The following is a 14,808-nucleotide window of genomic DNA, read 5'->3' as shown; positions in this document are numbered from 1 at the left end:
AAGAGGAGCTACCAACCGATTAACGGCTAGAATGGCAAAAGAATTGTACGTAGAATTGAGTACTTGAATTAAAAAAAGAGTGGGGACATGACGAATTGATGATTGATTCAGCTCATAATTCATCAAACTTTCTAAACGTACAAATAAAATTTCACAACACGCTCTCTCCGAAAAGCATCTCCTAAGCTGTATTCTTCCATTTTATTACGCGGGGAATAATTATGCTTTAATTTTTCATATTATTTACCTAATTTTTTGCTATTATGCCACCTTGGCATTTGCATTCTTTTTTTTTTTTTTTTTTTTTTTCCTGTATTTCATGGCTCACACATCTCCTATTGTATAATTTAACGGTTAAAACCGATTCATCAATATAGAGTTATGGACAACATGTCAACATCTAATATGTATTTACGTGTTTAAATTAAATGGAACATGTAGTCTGCACTATAATTAAGTGTGACATGAAACATTTTATATGAGGAGTGAGGAATCTGAGGTGTGAGGACTAATATAATGAAACATGATATATATATGTACGTGGTAAAAGAAAGCTAAGCTTGTTAAGTCATATACTCATATCATTCAATATCTATTGCATGATGTACTGATGTTATGTTACAATTTCTATTAAACATAAAGTGATTGATTTATATTACTCAACGATCATTTGTCATGTACATTAATCCAATCACTCATTTAGGCAATTGAATCAAGTTCTTATTAAAAATTGATTAAAACAGGTTAGGTTGAAATTTTTGGCATTGAATTTCCTCACAATAAATATACTCGTAAAATAAAAATTGATTTTTTGTGCAATGATTAATGAGTAACAAAGTTTTTCTTTATTTAATTTGTTTCCTAACATTTTAATAAGTTACGTAGAAAAAAATCAAAGAAAATAATGAAAGCGAGAATGTGAGGATAGATGAGAGGAGCGAAATCATGAGACAAGGAAGGATGACGTAGTTTCCAAACAAAATATTTTTCATCAATGTAATTACTTCCTCCGTTAATGATTAATTGCAACAAAGGGGTATTATTTGTGAGATATAAAATATTTCTTTGTTGCAAATAACCATTAACGGAGGAAGTATTATGATCAAAGTATAAAAAATCTCTCAACGTTTGGTCGTTTGGATGATTAGTCATGCAAATTAATATAGGAGGTAGTTAGTTGGAGAAGTTTGTATAATTGCACCATAATTTATGAATAATGCATCAAAGATAAGGACAGCATACAAATTAATGTTTCATGTAATTTAAATTAATTTATTTGACTGGATTATATATTATCATTTGATCAATTGTGTAAGTTGACATAAAATAGTGGTTAATTGTATTCTTATCCTGTTGTTGTTCTTATCATCAATTCTTGTCAATTCTCTTCTTATGTTTGTGTGGGTCTCACTCTCTCACACCTTTAGACTTGAATCTTTTTTTGGCAAAAGATCTAAACAAGTTGGCTAAGTTGTAAAGAACAACATTTGATTAATTTCAATAATTTGTTTTATGAAGATTCAATTCAAGTCAAGGCCCTAAGAATTAAGTGGAACACCAAAGTTGTTATTAAATTCTAAACACTGTTGATGTTACAATTATTGTAGACTTAAGTCAATTTTCTATGTACAAGAACAAAACACATAAATTTCAGGTAGAAAATTATTTCTTGGAATCATTCATTGAAAGTTGAAACCTTAGGCGAGGATCAAGTCGATATATGACATTCCTTATTCGGGTTGAAGAGATTTGGTTATGCTAGCTTAATAAAATCGACCTAAGAACTACCTCAAACATATGGTTGAGAACTTATGAAATGGCTCATTAAAGATAGTGATTTGCACTAATGCGAATAATTGACACTTAGAAGTGGTTGTGATTAATTTAACATCTGATATAACTAGCTTAGTCTTAGTTCAAAATTATATCGATAACTTTTATTTTTTAAAAAATTGTAAATCTACCTTAAACACACCAAGTTACATACATACAAAATTTGTTGTGAAACGGAGGGATTGTTTAAACATTAGTTTTGCAAACACTTAAAAGTACTTTGTTTTGTTTTGTTTTTTTTTTTTTTTTTTTGCTTGCTATTGTGGGCATTGTGCTTAGTAAAGAGGAACGAAATGGTGATTTCCTCGAAGGGTCCAAGAATGAAATAATGTAAGCCCAAATGTAGAAGAAGCCCAAATTATGAACGGGTCTAAGAAGCCCACTGTGAAAAGCCCATTTAATTTAAATGTGTGGAGGCTTCGCCTTTGAATGCAATAGCAAACAATCTAGCCCATTATTGCATCCTTAATTCCTTATATAAATACTTTCTATATTTTTTAATAGTATTTTCACGCTTGTCGATACATATTTTAAATAGTTAACATCTTTAATTATCAATATGTAAAAATTATAAATCTTAGATATTAAAATTGTATAAGTTGAAACGAATCTAACAAGATCTCACATGACTATAATTTTACTTAAGTATAAATTGTTAAAGCTAGTCAAAGTGAACACATGAATACTGTAAAAGTCAAACTATTGCAACCATAAAAAAACGGAGGAAGTACATAGTTACTCCATCCATGTATAATATACTACATGCATCAATTTGATTATTGTGTTTGTTAAACGTAATTATTTGACAATCGAGAACTAATACATCAAGATTTTCATTAACGACCAATATAATACATAGTACTGTAACATTTTTTTTTTTTTTATGAAACACGCAATAACATTTATCTTCACATATATTAGTAATGAAATGAGGGATGAGTTAACATTTAAATAGTACTATAAAAATTAAAATGAAACAAATATCAACAAGTGGAAGAAAGATGTGTTTTATTCACCTAAAATTTAATGATTACTTTGAACTTTTTAAAACTTATTTTAGTCGTAGAGTTAGCTTATGTAGCCCTTATTAACACTTATCTTTTACTCCGTACATTCTTTGATTTAAGGCCTGTTCACATTTACTTAATTTTAGTTCAGTTCAGTTCAACTCTAATCAGTTCAGTTTAGCTCAGTTCTGTTCAGCTTCAATAATCAGTTCAGTTCAGCTCAATTCAGTAAATTTAATCAGGCCTTTAGAGTGACTTTCCAGATAAAAACTAAAAATGTACATACAATAAACCGAAGCTTTAGTCATCGATTAACCTCTTCAGGTCCCACTAGGCTGTAAGTAATACAACTATACAAGTATACACTATTGACTATACACTCCAATGTGAATATTGCAAATCTAAACTTAAAGTCTCATTGTTCATACTTCTACTTCATATCTAGATATTTTTGTAGGTTTCAATCAAGAAAACAAAAACAAAAGATATTTGTTTATAGGTAGCACTGACTTATTGTAGTCTTTTGTCGCTTTTGTGCATCAATAATTGTCAAGAAAGTTCAAGCCCTCCAGTATATGTGGACTATAAAGTGCTATATATGTAGATAACATTCATAACAAGCCTTTTTCATGATAAAGCACATCATGCATTTATACGACATTTGCATTAAAGGATGTACATAAGTATTTTTATTCATTTATTTAGTTAATTGAAATTATTTAAGAATATACAAATGATAAAATTATGCGTTGATTTACTAATATTTTCTATTTATGATTCGCCTTAGGCATCAAAAATACCCTAAAACATTATTTATCATGAAACAATATTATTTATTTATTTATCTTCATACTCTCTAAAGCTAGTTGAAAGCTATTATCGAATGATATACGAGAGTTAAGTTAAAGACAATGATTGTTTTAGTTTTTTTTTAATTACTTTCATTTCAGGTACACTTAATTAATTTCCATTGTGAAGTATAAAAAAGAGAAAAGATTTATAAGTGAAACGATGAAAGTAATGTTTGTGTACATTACTTGTTCATGATCTCCCTCATTCTATCCATCTACAATCTACCCACTTTCCATCACTAGATAGTGAAAGACATTATTCATACAAATTTCTCTCACTTTCTAATTCATTATCAATCAATGTGGGAGTTGTGGCATCACCCACTTGGAAACCTTTGAAACCCGAACAACTAACCCTTTGTTCTTATATAATTATTACTTGGGTTGCTTAAATTCCTAGCTTCTTATCAACTTTGGTTCAATGATTTGTTGCTTTTTGATTAATTAAGCTCATTAGCTTGATTCATTATATTATAAGTTTAATTACTTCTGTCGTCCTTAATGTAAGTATATACTCCGTAGTAGATTATTCTCAAGAAACTTTTAATTTGCATAAGTCTTATTAATTATTTCGTACGGAGTAGGAGTATTTATGAATGAAAAAATGTTCAAAGTGACTATTTTGTAACAATAGACACACGTTAGACAAATCATATAATTATTCTCGAATAGTTTTTTTGCTTATTTAAAGTTTACTTTAATTTGTGTGAAGTATTCATTAACAAAAAAGTGTTTAAAGCGACTACTATTTCAAAAAAAAATCATGATTATTGTTTATAAGAAACAACTTACCTTATAGTTCCTTGAGGAATTAGACCTCCGTCCATTGTTATGTAAATTAAAAAATTATTACTAGCTAGATCCTTTCTCCTTAAAACTACTTTTTCATTTGGTTATTGACTCGCTATAAAACTCTATACTTAGCATGTAAACATTAAAATTACTTTTAAAGAGTGGATCGGAATCCTTATATAGAAATTTAACGTGTCATAATTCCTTCTTCCATGACCTCTTAAAACTTGAGCAATACTCTAATCAACTGAGCTATTTTTCATACGTTCATTATCCACTATATATAAAGTACGTAACCCAAGAAAGCGTCAAGGTTCACAACTGTTGATTCATTAAGCAAAACCACACAACACCTATATTAAGATAATAAGCCTTTCAATTTCATAATATCTAGAAAGCTAATTTACTCTTAAACCCTTGACTTTACAAATCAAACAACACCTCAGCAAACTAAATAATCCAAACAATCATAATTAACACTACCTTCATCTTCTCTATAAATAGAATATGAAAATCTTTTTTTCTCTTCACCTACTTAAAAAAAGGAAGCAATAGTTTTTGTAGAAAATAAACAAAAATAACAAAACCAAAAAAAAAAATAATAATAATATTTTTTTAATAAGAAAAAATGGAAGTAGAAAATAGAGGAGAGAAAAAAATAGTGGTAGCAGTAGATGAAAGTGAAGAGAGTATGCATGCCTTATCATGGTTTCTAAACAACGTAATTTCTAATTCACATCAAAATAATTCCAATTCTACAACTCTTGTTCTTCTCTATGTCAAGCCTCCTCCTCCGGCTAATTATTCCGCTTTCGATGTTGCCGGTAAGCATCTATTAATGTTAATTACTTAATTCTGGGACGGAGGAAGTACTCCATTTATTTGTATAATTTTATTATATATCCTAGACCGAGTTTGGTCAGCTTACTAGATCGGGTTTTAGGAACCCTTTTATGATTTTTGTACTAAGATTAAAATTATTTTGGCAGGTTATTTGTTTGGAAATGATGTTGTAGCAGATTTGGAAGATTACTATAGGAAGCTTGTTGAATCTGTTATGTCTAAAGCACAACAAGTTTGTATGAAGTCCAACATCAATGTATGTACACTTGTATTGCATAATTAATTAATTTTTGTTATATTTGTTAGTTTTAATATGTATTAATATTAATAGTAACACTTTTAATTGTATTATTAATTATGTTTTAAAATTACAGATTAAGGTAGAAAAGAAAGTTGGGAGTGGAGATGCCAGAGAAGTGATTTGTGGAACAGTTGAGAAATTAGGGGCTGATATGCTGGTTATGGGGAGTCATGGTTATGGATTTTTAAAGAGGTATTATTTTTATAAGTTTTATATTAAAATATTAATTTAATTAAGGTTATTATATAATCTAAATTGTAATCAAAATTTGACAACTTTTAACTTCATGATTACAGGGCTATTCTAGGAAGTGTAAGCTACGATTGTGCAAAACAAGTGAAGTGTCCCATGGTGGTAGTGAAGCATCCCAAGAACATTTCATGAAGTGGCTACTTTAAATCTATAAATCTTTATTATCTCCCTTTACACTTTCAACCTCCAAATTATGCATTTGTACAATAATTGTTATGATATATTTATGTTAAGTTAGATATATTTTGTGAATATATTTGTGTATATCTTATTAGGAGTTTTTGGTAAGTTAGGTTAATGTTGTAAGCCTATATATATATGATTAATGGTAAAGGCTCATTAAGCTGTTTTCTCCTATTTTTTGTGTAAGTTTAACAATAATGAATGTATTTAATTAGGATGATGTAGTTTTAATCACACAAACAATTGTTGTACATGTTACATACATGTACATAGTTGTATTTATATGTTGTCTCTATAGACGAATTTTCCAAGTTGTTCTTTTGACTTTTCGTGTATTGTTTTGGAATGAAGTGAATAGTGTTTACAATATAGTAAGAGATTTGATTTTGAACCTTTTTTCTCATTTTAGTTTTTATTCTTGACTTTATTACTCCATATAAATTAAAGTAATAACTAACTGCAAAATGCTTCAATTATTAAAGTGATAAAACGTTAAATTTAATATTCTACGTGTTTATAATTTGGTAAAATTTTACATGACTTGATATCTTGATCAAATTCAATTAAATGTTTCTAAGATCTTAAACTTTATATCTCAACTACTGAAACCACAAAATTTATCAAAAAAGTGATTAAACATGAAAGTAACTCATCACTAAATCGATAACTTAGTTGAGCTCTAGACATATCGTAGGGCCATAGGAAACTTTGAAGTATTTTCTTTACGGATTCGAAAAAGTCAAAAACTATTGCCCAGAATTCAAGGCTATAATACACGAAATCAGACCAATTTTAAAGGTTTTGAAATTTGGTGTTAAAAACTCTTCGGATGAAATGGGTTCACCTCAAGGTTATATGACCACTAGTTGATCATATAAGTTAAAAACCACTGAAATGGACTCTTGAAGTCTCGTGGGATTCATGAGAAGCACCTCAACCCATTTTTTCCTTTTTGATTGTTTAAAATTGTCAAAAACTAAAGGTAACTACAACCTCACAGGGAAGGGGTGGGAGATGGATCCCTCCACTCCTTATCCTCCACATGACCACAAACCATCACAATTTAAGGAACCAATTTGAATAAAAAGGAAAAAAAAAAAACTTTTTGGTGTTGTTGAACCATAAAGGAAAGAGGCTTGAATTTGAAAAATAAATTCTTTTGCCCAATTAAAATATTATTTGATCTAATTTTTTTATTTTTTTCTAGTAATGATTGTGGGTCTGTCACTCAGTTCAATTCACTTTAGTTCAGCTCCAATCAGTTCAATTTAGTTTAGTTCAGCTCCTAATTTTCTTGTCTCATAAATTATTCATTTCAGTTATATTCAGTTCGTTCAGCTCCAATCAATTCAGTTCATTTTAGCTTCAATCAATTTAGTTCAGTTTAGCAAATGTGAACAAGCCCTATATGTTGTATAATCTTTTATTGATTTTTTTTTGACCTAATAACCTTTTATTGATGAAGTAATTTAGTTAATTTTGTAAAAAATCTTTCATACAATAAAATAAATAATTTCTAAAATTAAATAAAAATTAAAAATTGAATAGAGTATAGTTTGGAAAATTCCATAATTCACCAACCCAATGACACATCCTTACACCACTCTCACATCACCTTCCCCTCTTTCTCTCTCTCTCTCCAGAAATTCTCATCACTCCATTTCTCTCCCAATTAATCTTCTTGTCTGCTGCATTTATTACTAACCATTTTCATTTCCTTGATCATCCCACATTTTTAATCTCAATTTCTGGGTTTGATTCAAATTAGTTTCTCAATTTTTGTTTTTTCCAGATCCCAGAAAATCGAAATTTAAAAAGTTAATTTATAATTATGTTTCTTTGGGATTGGTTTTCTGGGATCTTAGCTTCTCTTGGGTTATGGCAAAAAGAGGCCAAGATCTTGTTTTTAGGCCTTGATAATGCCGGTAAAACTACCCTCCTTCATATGCTCAAAGATGAGGTAATATTCACTATTAATTTTGTCTTATTTGTTCATAATTTATAGTTGATCAGTATTGATGTATTGTTGTAATTAATTTAATTTGAATTTTCTTTTTCATGGTTTGTGCTTTGATTTTTAAATTGATTGAAATTTTAGGATTGCCCATCTCATATTTATGAAATTTGTCTGAGAAGAATTGAATTTCTGGAATGCCCATCTCAAATTAATGAATTATGTTAGAAAAAAAATTGAATTTTTAGGAATACCCATCTCAAATTAATGAATTATGTTAGAAATAAAATTGAATTTTTTGGAATACCTTTCTCATATGTATGATTATTGGGAATTAATTGAATTATAAGATAGGCCATCTCATTTGTTTGAGTTTTACTGGAAAAAATTGAATTAAAAGGATTACCCATCACATATTGATGAATTTTGTTGAGAATAAATTGAATTTTCGGAATGCTCATCTTATATTTGTGAAGGGAGAAAAATTGAATATTTGGAATGCCTTAAACAAGAAAAATATGATCGATTTGAGTTTCGATGTGTTATGTGATCCGATTTATGAGTAATATAGTTGGCCAAGTTGGGTGTCTGCATGTCTTTTTTTAAAATTATTATGATCTTTGTAATGTAGAGAAGTGTAATTTGGTCTTGATTATTGCATATACTTCTATTTCTTGTATTCTGATTTGTGGCTAAATGATGAAGAAATTGAAGTGATTTGGGTGATTTAATCTTTGTTGGGATTTTTAAGTGTGCTATTGTTTGATATATGTAATGGCTGGATGGTGAGTGCAGAGACTGGTTCAACATCAGCCAACACAGCACCCGACATCGGAAGAGTTGAGCATTGGGAAAATCAAGTTCAAGGCTTTTGATTTGGGAGGTCATCAGATTGCTCGCCGGGTTTGGAAGGATTACTATGCCAAGGTACATTATTTTGGTTGATAATGAGTTGATATAGTGATATGTACTATACGGTGTTCTTGAAATTGTTGAAGTTTGGTATTGTTGGTCAAAGTTGCTGTGATCAATATTCTTGTGTTTCATCTGCTAACTTGGTTGTAATATTTTGTCATTTCTCGTAATTGCAAAATTATTTGTTAGTGAATAATATAATCTATATACGTACAATATATTGCAAGCATTGTTCATATTATGGTTGACGCTGGAGGCGAACCATCCTTCTTAGCATCCATAAGACGAAAAGGAGTAACTGCTGGTGATTAAACATTGATAATCAAATTCTAAGACTAGTCAGATTGTCTGCTTCATTAGGCTATAGCTACTTTACAGGGCTTACACAGTGGCATGCAATCACACTTCTTTTGCTTGCTATAGGAGGTCAGTGTAAACAATACGTAATAGATACAGCCCTTAGCAATTAGCTTGCTTTAAATACCAATAGGTTTTATAAATAGTAGCTCAACTAGTAGAATACGGAGTATTAACTGAAGGAGGGATTTGAAGTAGTCAATGATCGATCTGGATGAGCTGCATGGCCTGCATCTATTTAGCACTTCCTTTGTCTCTGAAAGACTGCCCCACCCTTTTTTTTCACTTTATTAAGAGTTTTATTTAAGTGGTATGATAAGTTCTTTAGCTTGTGGGTTTGTAAATAAAGTAGAGAGATTGTTGGGCAATCTTTTAGGTACAACCCTAAAAGGAAAGTAAGGACGAAAAAGTATGCTTAAGCTTTCGGATATGGCTAACAACGCAAACCTATGTTACTCGGACTCTTTCATTTACCTCACGTGTTTGTGTCGACACGTGTCGGATACCGACACCGACACTTGGACACTTCATTTTTAATTAAAAACGCAACTTTTTCAAGAAATTGGGCGAGTCCGACGCTTGGACACCCGTGTCTAATTTCACACTTCATCCGAGTCCAAGTAACATAGACGCAAACAAATTTTTTTTTTAATTTTTTTCGTTCTATTGAGTTTTGAAAGCATGAGACTCTGAGGGTAATCGGTTATTCCAGCTGCTAACAGCAAATAAACTGAACAATGTAAGATAGAGGTGCTGTTAATATTTGTGGAATGGTCAATATCAGATCCTTTTAGCCTACCACATCAAGCCGCAAGCATAGACAATCACATTGTTCAATGGAATATTCTCTTGGGAGACCCAAAACTCATATTCACTGTATGTACAACACTTCTACTAAGGGTTTTGATAAAAGATTCCTTTTAGTATGGAAAGGGACAAAATGTAATTATCTGTTCTTTAAAGAGTGATAGTGCTTTACATTGCTCTAAAGAAGCCAACAATCCTTCACTGATTATTTGTCTTATCAGTGAAATGGCATGGCGTGGCCTGGAGGGCCCTGGACACGGGTAGAGTGCTTGACTGAAATAATTAGATATGGAGTAGAAAGCATTCTCTTTGATAGTGAAATTGGTTCTTCTGATCTAGCCTTGTTTGGAGATGCGTAGTATGAGATCTCATTTACAGATTTCTTGTAGCTAGGTTTAGCAAGCAGGAGACTTAGCTTGGTGCATATTGCAAGAGACTTAGCTTGGTGCATATTGCTTAAATATACTTCGTATAAGAATAACTTTCTGACTCTCCTACAATATTTACTTAAAAAATGCGCATACAAATGAAATTTGCATAATCTGATACAGGATTGGCTGTGAAACTGACTGGTATTTGAAAAATGGGCAAACTAGCCTCCTTTCTCACATCATACCAGCCTTGATGAGGTCTTCCTCTTGTATTGACTTCTGGCTAAGGCTAATATAGGGGCTTCTTAGTACTTATAATCTGTAAGGGAATTAAAGTCTTTTTAAAAAACTACCATGAGTCTTGTGTATCATCTTCGCCTATAATTTGTAGCTCGCCTTGCTAGTTTTATGGTACTATTACCTTTTAATCTGTATTTCATGATTTCCACTTTATCTTCCAAGTTCCAACGTGCTTGCATTTTGTATTTCTCTTTAAGCTGTGGACTTGGCCTAGGTCTCTCTTTTTTATTTTATTTTATTTTATTTTTTTGGTACAAAAACTTCGAAATTCTGGTCACACAGCTCTATGCATGGTTATTCAGGATGTCCTGCTTAGATAAGTTTCTGCCTGTTAGTCTATAACCGGGATAGGGCCTTCTTCTGGTAGAAAGACTGGAAGAGAAATGAGAAAGGAAGTTTTATTCAGATGGATATAATAAAGAACAAATCTAAGATGGTATACAGTGAGTTTATATGGGATGGGTGGCTTGTGTTTGTGGTGTTGCCGTGTTGAGATAGGTTAAGTAATATAGCTGGATTTGACTATTAGTGTAACTTCTGTTTAGCTGGGAGTAATTAGATAGCTCCCTCCTTTTTGTTTTTACTCTGATACGAACCGGACCCATACAGTTGAAAAGGACAGAAGCTAAAGGAGGTGAACCACTGGATGTTCTTGTCTGGGTGTTCTAGTATAACTGTATATGTGCCGAAAACTCTGTACAGTGAACGTTGAATTTCCTAGAGGGTGATGGAAGGAAAATGTTTATAGGATTCTAAGTTGAACCATGTAATTTGTTGATGATGATTTGACTGGTTTATGAATATAAGGGGATGGAATGTCAAAGTAATTGGCCTCTAGGAGAGGCTGATGAGATGACGGCCTAAACCTTCAATCATACTTCCCTATTCAACAAAGTAAAGTCTAATAAGGTCAAAATAGCGAACCTTTTCCTTCTCAATCGCTTCCACCTTTCTTTAATTTTTTTCCATTTAAACGGGCTGTATACTACAGTTGCAGTGACAATAGATACTTGTAGATATTTAAATGCTGAAATTTATATCCATCATTCATAATTGTCAATTAGAGTGACCCATTTTGTGTGTCTTCTATTTAAAGTGGATATCTTTATAAAAGTAAGCTTTTTATTGTGTGGAATTCGGATTAATTATAAATAAAGGATTATTTTTTTCTTTCTGGACTTCTGGCGGAAAAGAATAAATCTTTGGGATATTTGTACAGGGTTTCATTCCATTTTTCTATATTTTGCCATTTAATTGATGAAATAGAACATGTTTGCTTTATTTGGTACAAGTTATGTATGTATCTTCTGACTGCAGGTGGATGCTGTGGTGTACCTGGTTGATGCATTCGACAAGGAGAGGTTTTTTGAGTCAAAGAAGGAGCTAGATGCCCTTCTATCCGATGAAGCCTTGGCTAACGTTCCATTTCTCATCCTAGGCAACAAAATTGACATACCATATGCAGCTTCAGAGGATGAACTGCGCTACCATCTTGGACTGTCCAACTGTACAACAGGCAAAGGCAAAGTAAACCTGGCTGGCTCCAATGTCCGACCTCTCGAGGTTTTCATGTGCAGTATTGTGCGCAAAATGGGTTATGGTGAAGGATTCAAGTGGATGTCTGAGTACATCAACTAGAAGATTGTGTTGGCTAAGTTTTCACACCTTGTTAACAAGGAATCGAATGTAGGGTATGAACTAAAATATTAAGCGAGGTTGATGTTATACATCACTTAGTTTGAAATCGTTTTATTTTTTTTTAATTAAGTGGCTGGGATTAAGAATTTTACTGCCTCGGATTTGCATGGAACAGCCAATGAATTTTTGTATCATGCAGTCTAATCAGGATTTTTACCCCTTTTGAGTTAACAGTTTATATCTGCTTGAAGTTTATTTAAACCTTTAGGCCTAGTTTGTCTTCAGAGTAATATCATGTGCTTGTCTATCTCTCACAGAGTATAATTCATAGTATTACTCTTATCACGTAACATCCCTCTAAAAGAGAAGAAATCTACTACGTACTAACTAAAAAAAAAAATTACTTAAAACTATCAGTCGAAGAATATTGAAATAAAATGGCACAAAAGGAGTATTATTCACACTCATAAGAGACATAACATACATGCTAGTATTATTCACACTCATAAGGAGTATTATTCACACTCGAAGTAGATTTTAGCTATCACAATTACATGTCAAAAGTTCTCTTTGGAGCTTGAAGTTACATATGTAGGCTACTTAGTTGGAAGAGGTTAATAACGAATCAATGAGGAGCATTTCAATTTGGATTATATCTAACCTAGTTGGATTACGTTTTGTTTTTATTGTGGAAATTAGACGACCGATTCTTTTTATTTAATTTATTGATAAATTCAACTTACTTTTCATTTCTGCTCCCTTTGATATTTTTTGTTCTTCTTATTTGTAATCTTAACCTATTCATAAGTTGAGATAATCTTCTTAATCACTCTTAATATAAATATGATTTAGGTCTATTTGGTCAAATTTGATTTGTCTCATTGAGTAGTTTATTAGTATTCAACTGTAATAACTTTTTACAATGTGTAAACATAGATATTTATGATTAAATTAAAATATTGACAAACGTACGCAATCAAGATGTGAAGAACATTTAATAACAGAGGAAATATTTAGAACAAAACCCGAGTCTAAATCAACCGATCCAATTTAGTCATTCAAGTCGGACCGAATCAATTTCACTAGGTCGGTAGAGCTAGGAAGCTAGGACAGTAGGACGCCTAGGACTCTAGGAGTATGAATGATATCTCACATATGTTTTTCGTTCCTAAATGTTCACATCATACGAGACTAAAGTCAAATAGAAGACAACCATAGGAAATAACCCATGATTAAATAATCTTGATCCAAAACCAAAAGGAAATAACCCATGAACTTTCCCTTAAAAATATAATCACACATTTTCTTCTACGTCACAATTATTTAATACAAAGACATTTTCCATTCAACTTATACTCGTTTAATCATTTTACTATTGACTTTTGAACTCTTCCCTTAAATCACACGTACTACACTCTCTTTTGACATTATATTATGATTACACCAAATTTTATATAAATAGACCCTTTCTTTCAAAACTAGCAACATCAAAATAATTTGACCCTTTTATTTCTCTCTAGGAAAAACAAAAATATGGGAAATTTGAGTTCATGTTATAAGGTTGAAAATTCATCAAACTCAAAAAATATGGCAAAGTTAGTAGATTCACTAGGGCAACTAAAACTTGTGAACCTCCCTACAACGGTTGCTGAACTAATGCTAGAATATCCCGGCTTCGCGATCGCTCCTGTGGATGAACTCCGGGAGACTCGTCGTATAACCGCGATGAGGGCAGACGATGTGTTACTTGGCCGGAAAGTTTACCTACTAGTGCCGGTTGATAAAGTCAACTCAAGGTTGACTGACTTGCAACTGGCTGCTATTGACTCACTTGTTTGTTCTTGTAATGGAAAAGTAGGTGGACGGACACGTGGCGGTTCGAAGGTTTCTCCTGACTTGGAGGCTAATGGTTTAGATGGTCAAAAATTGGAGAACTTGGTGAAGGATTTGAGTGAGAAGTGTACCGGTTTAACCGGTCAAAGGAAGAGATTTTGTAAAGTTTGGGAACCTGTTCTTGAACCTATTTTAGAAGGGTGCTAATTAAATTTAGAATGTACAAGTATATATACGACTATACGAGTAGTACTCATTAGTGATTTTTTAGTTTTGAGTAGTAATTTTGATACTTATGTAAAAATCAATTAAAAACGAAAAGTTTTTTTTTATTATTATTATTTTCTTGTACAAAGGATATAATTTAATTTACTCAGTTCCCAAGACGCATATTAAAATGATTATATCTCTATTTTTATATACGTAAAAATTATAAAAACTTTATATTATGACTTCCAAAGATTATGGCTAATTGGCTAGTGATATAACTCCAATCTAAATCGTCTAAAAAGGTAAGTCTAATAATAGGATTACCAACTTGATTTATATTCTCACTTTTTTCTTAGGGAAT

General features: G+C 31.4%; 3 protein-coding genes across 3 annotated transcripts; all 3 read left to right on the top strand.

Moving 5' to 3' along the window:
* Positions 1-5,003: 5,003 nt before the first annotated feature.
* On the top strand, positions 5,004-6,236 carry LOC145598585 (uncharacterized). The gene is made up of 4 exons (XM_081654957.1): positions 5,004-5,307; positions 5,473-5,582; positions 5,701-5,819; positions 5,924-6,236. Exons 1-4 carry the CDS (start codon positions 5,112-5,114, stop codon positions 6,009-6,011), a joined length of 513 nt encoding a protein of 170 aa, XP_081511083.1. The 5' UTR covers positions 5,004-5,111; the 3' UTR covers positions 6,012-6,236.
* Positions 6,237-7,655: 1,419 nt separating this feature from the next.
* LOC145596636 (small COPII coat GTPase SAR1A-like) lies at positions 7,656-12,622 on the top strand. Its single transcript, XM_081652846.1, has 3 exons — positions 7,656-8,022; positions 8,812-8,943; positions 12,084-12,622. Exons 1-3 carry the CDS (start codon positions 7,894-7,896, stop codon positions 12,402-12,404), a joined length of 582 nt encoding a protein of 193 aa, XP_081508972.1. The 5' UTR covers positions 7,656-7,893; the 3' UTR covers positions 12,405-12,622.
* A 1,369-nt stretch (positions 12,623-13,991) lies between these two features.
* LOC145597265 (uncharacterized) lies at positions 13,992-14,444 on the top strand. Its single transcript, XM_081653405.1, has one exon. The coding sequence runs from the start codon at positions 13,992-13,994 to the stop codon at positions 14,442-14,444; it is 453 nt and encodes a 150-aa protein (XP_081509531.1).
* The last annotated feature ends 364 nt before the right edge of the window (positions 14,445-14,808 follow it).

The sequence above is a fragment of the Chenopodium album genome, chromosome 20 (assembly GCF_948465745.1).
Source record: "Chenopodium album chromosome 20, dcCheAlbu1.1, whole genome shotgun sequence".
Taxonomy (NCBI): Eukaryota; Viridiplantae; Streptophyta; class Magnoliopsida; order Caryophyllales; family Amaranthaceae; genus Chenopodium; species Chenopodium album.
Note: the sequence above shows the minus strand (reverse complement) of the source record. Positions and strands in the feature narration are given on the sequence as shown.